This window comes from Puntigrus tetrazona, unplaced genomic scaffold (assembly GCF_018831695.1).
Source record: "Puntigrus tetrazona isolate hp1 unplaced genomic scaffold, ASM1883169v1 S000000231, whole genome shotgun sequence".
NCBI lineage: Eukaryota > Metazoa > Chordata > Actinopteri > Cypriniformes > Cyprinidae > Puntigrus > Puntigrus tetrazona.
Genome location: NW_025047899.1, coordinates 2,501 through 6,282, shown reverse-complemented (window position 1 = coordinate 6,282; position 3,782 = coordinate 2,501). Strand labels below are relative to the sequence as shown.

General features: G+C 41.2%; 1 protein-coding gene across 1 annotated transcript in view; it reads right to left on the bottom strand.

Annotated features, from left to right (window-relative positions):
* Positions 1-496: 496 nt before the first annotated feature.
* LOC122333273 (activin receptor type-2A-like) overlaps positions 497-3,782 on the bottom strand; it is a 3,446-nt gene continuing 160 nt past the window's right edge. The window contains exons 1-4 of the mRNA XM_043230819.1: positions 3,642-3,782; positions 3,432-3,569; positions 3,227-3,357; positions 497-2,590 (exon numbers count right to left, since the gene is read on the bottom strand). The exon at positions 3,642-3,782 is cut by the window's right edge and continues 160 nt beyond it. Of these exons, the coding sequence (XP_043086754.1) occupies positions 2,396-2,590; positions 3,227-3,357; positions 3,432-3,569; positions 3,642-3,782 (605 nt within the window). The 3' untranslated portion in view covers positions 497-2,395. The remainder of the gene's footprint in view (positions 2,591-3,226; positions 3,358-3,431; positions 3,570-3,641) is intronic.

Here is a 3,782-nt window from a genome sequence, read left to right as displayed (position 1 = left end):
ATATATAATATTTTTATCTCGTGGCAAAAAATTAGCTTCCATACAATGTGAACTTTAAATTTTATCAGGAGACATTTTCAGCATTTGTCGTCATAAAGTCTATCACAACTTGTTATATATTGTTTATATTGAGTAAAGAATAAAAAAATCCAAACATAATCACATAATTAGCTTATTGTATTGGTTATTCAGATATATATTTATCTATTTACGTTTTTAACTGAGAAGGCACTAAAATATAAACCCCTTCCTCTCCCCTCTCTCTTATATTATTAGTTTTTTTTTAGGAAACGGCATACACACTTTTTAATATCCTTGTATGGAGTAAAAGTGAAATGATTTCAGCTCGTCAGCATTCATTAACAGAAAAGGAGTATAAAGAAAACACATTTTATATATTTCTTTTTAAAAAGAGAATCGCATGCAAAGTGAGCTTGAGCCTGCAGACGTAAAGACAATAAAAAAAGGTTGTATAAAACACTCAGCAAGTACAATCTTCTGGTATAATTTCTTTATAAACAACTGTTTTTGATTAGTGACACCAAAAAGAACAGAGCAACGTCATGCTAGTCTAATAATTTAAAACCAACAATCATATTTACATTATTCATTTGCTGTACATGTGTGTGTGTGTGTGTGTGTGTGTGTGTGTTCGGGGGAATTACAGATTGATCTGAAACGTCTCTCACCCGACACCTGCTTCGTCTGGGAACACATTCAGGGCAATAATAACCGGCGTTTGTTTTCACAGTACTGAGAGTTTGTCACATTATTAATGAAATAAATAGAAGCGGTTTAGACTCGGTATGCTACAGTTGCGATCGCCGCTGCGTGTCGGTTGCATAATTGCTGTAAGTGAGCAGAATCCTGCGTCCCTGAATACTGCTGTAGTGCTTCAGAAAGAGATGAAGAGACAGAGATGAAGGAGAGGCAGATTTAAAGCCCTGAAAGATGCCGCTGTGTGAAAACGCTCGTTAAAGGGGCTGTATTTTTCCCACAAGGTCGACTCGATGTCTGTTTTAATGCAAGATGAGTGAAAAATCGAGCGTTTGCGGTCGTTTTTAAACAAGAGCCTGTTTGTGAAGACGCATCAGATTGAGACTCGATTTTTAACGGCACAAGCTTTCACACGCTTTACTTTTATTACTTCTGCTGGTGTTTGATTTAAAAGCTCGTGTCAGTCACAGGATAAAAATAAAGATAACTCTGATTTTTATCTCAATTTAAGTCTGAGGAAGAAAGTCGGAATAGTTTTTTTGATTTTTTTTTTTTTCCCTTTTAATAGTTTTAGTTTGCATTTTGTAATACTGAGTTTGTCACAACATCAGGCTTTTTTTTTTTTCAGAATTGCGATTTATATAAACGTGCAACTGCAAGGAAAAACGGTTGCAATTACTTTTAAATTGAATTCAAGGCAGAAAAGAAAAACAGGATTGTGAGAAAGAAGCAAAAATTGTGAAATGCAAGGTTCAGCTCTGAATTGCAAGAAAACGTCAGACTGAATGCTAATATATAAAAATAAATCCGTATCATGAGATTAAAAAGTTGCAATACCTTTTACAAATTTTCAAGCTTGTATAGTTTGACATCCAGACCAGAGTTTCTGATGTGCGCCCGTTGTTTTTTTGCGGTGTAGGGTCAAAATAAATACCTGGATTATTCCTCACGTAATATGGTCAGAAACCTCAAGTGCAGCGTGATGAATTTGGAGGCTCGTTTTGCATGTGATGTCAGTAATTTTGGCAAATCGTGTTGCAAGAATACAGCTGCGTGAGCGGACAAACGTCCGAATTGATCCGCCCCCGGCAGACGTTAATATTGGACCCTGGTTTCTGCGCTTGAGCGAAGCGAGCATTGATTCCTCGACCCCTTCAGAGAGAGCGGTGAAGGCTGCGATGAAATGAAGCAGAAGTGCGAAAGGCAGAAACACTACGGTGTGTTACAGCTACTCGTCTCGCCTCCGTAGCAGCTGTTCAGAAAAAAGCACGAGAAATCAAAATGAGGTATACCTGTTTAGGGAGGTTTATGGTTATTTCAGCATAATTTCTCATAAATCCGCGTGTGATTCGCAGCTGAACGGCAGACATTCAGAAGTGTCTCGTATTGGCATGACTGTTATGATTCGCAGAAAACGAACAGCAAACAGAAACAGACGTGTCGCCCTTTTTATGCTAAAATCGTACGAGCTGCTGTTCGTATAAAAACACAGAAGTCTTTCCTTTATGCATAAAAGAGGTTTTGGTGCAAACAGAGACGTCCGAGCGCCTGATCTCTTGAGTTCCTCCGTGTGTAAGTGCGTGTCGTTGAATTATTCCCAGCGCTCGTTTCGCTCGAGTCATTCGTAGTCCGGGTTTCCGTCGCACGCGCCGCGTTCCGATTGGCTGAGAGAACGGCATCATAGGCTGGATTCTTTAGGGGGGAAGTCCAGGTTGGTAACCATGGTGACGACGGAGAGGATGTCGTCGGGGGCGATGAGGTTGGTGTTGCGCTGCATTGAGATGATGCGTTCCTCCACGCATCCCGCCGACAGACGCGCCTCGGCCTCGTGGTCCCAGCACTCCTCTATAGTCTCGCAGAGCAACGCCAGACCCTGCAGATGAAAACAGAAGTTTAAAAGCCCATGTGCTGGAGATCTTCAAGCATCCTGAGCTTCAGCAAGGTAAATCTGATCAACTGGTCACATGACAAATCCGTAACAGGGTGTCTACAGATAGATGTGTGTGTGTGTGTGAGCGAGAGATATTTTAAAACCCACCTGTATGAAAAAGACAAACCTCTGACGATGCATAATGTAATATTCTATGCCGATATCGGCTTATACATTTATCTACATATTTTTGATATAAAAAGTCAGTAAAAGGTTAATAAGGCCATTTATTACATGTGTGCATCATATTTCACGTCAACAGAGTTGATTAATTGCATTAATTTACATTGTGCAATTACAACTGCATTGATGTTATGAGATTAAAATGCAATTTTTGAAAATGCAAAATGTAAATGTTGGGGGGAATATACATACATTCAAACATAGCAACTAGTGTCCTTCAAGCGTTCGACAAATCATTCAGTGAAAAAACTGATCTTCATATGAAGTTGGTGAAAATTGCGTGCCAGAGATGAAAATTTTGTTCTTTTGTAATCTTTGGTGAGCCAAATATCTTGAATTTTCCAGGCGTTAGATTTCATCTTATTTTTCCCACGTTTAAGTGTGTGTGTGTAGTACCGTATGTTTTAGCCAGTGCTCTCTGAATATTGGCCGTAGTTTCTTATGCACAACGACGTCCTGCATGTCCTCCAGAGACGGATGAAGGCCGGCCTCCTCCTCGAACGGCAGACAGAACTCATCCACGGGACCTGCCACACACACACACACGGATCAGCACCGGTTCGTCCCGTGACGGTGGAGTCTGAGTGGATGTGTTTGTTACCGTCGGCCGCCGTGCAGCGAGTGGCCAGCTCCCACAGAACCAGACCCACGGCGTACATGTCGATCCTCAGAAACGCATCACGCTGGAAACTGATGGCTCCCTCCAGCACCTCCGGAGCCATGTAACGCCGCGTTCCCACTTCACACGAGACGGTCAATTAAACCTCAGCAATGATTAACATTTTAAACCTGTCACAATTAAAAAATACAACCTGTCCGTGTGTGTCGCCTGTGGATTTCCCTGCTTCGAACTTCAGTGCCAGGCCGAAGTCAGCAATACAAGCCGTTAAATCACGCTTCAGCAACACGTTCTTACTCTTGATATCTCTGAGAGAGAGACAGAGAGAGAATT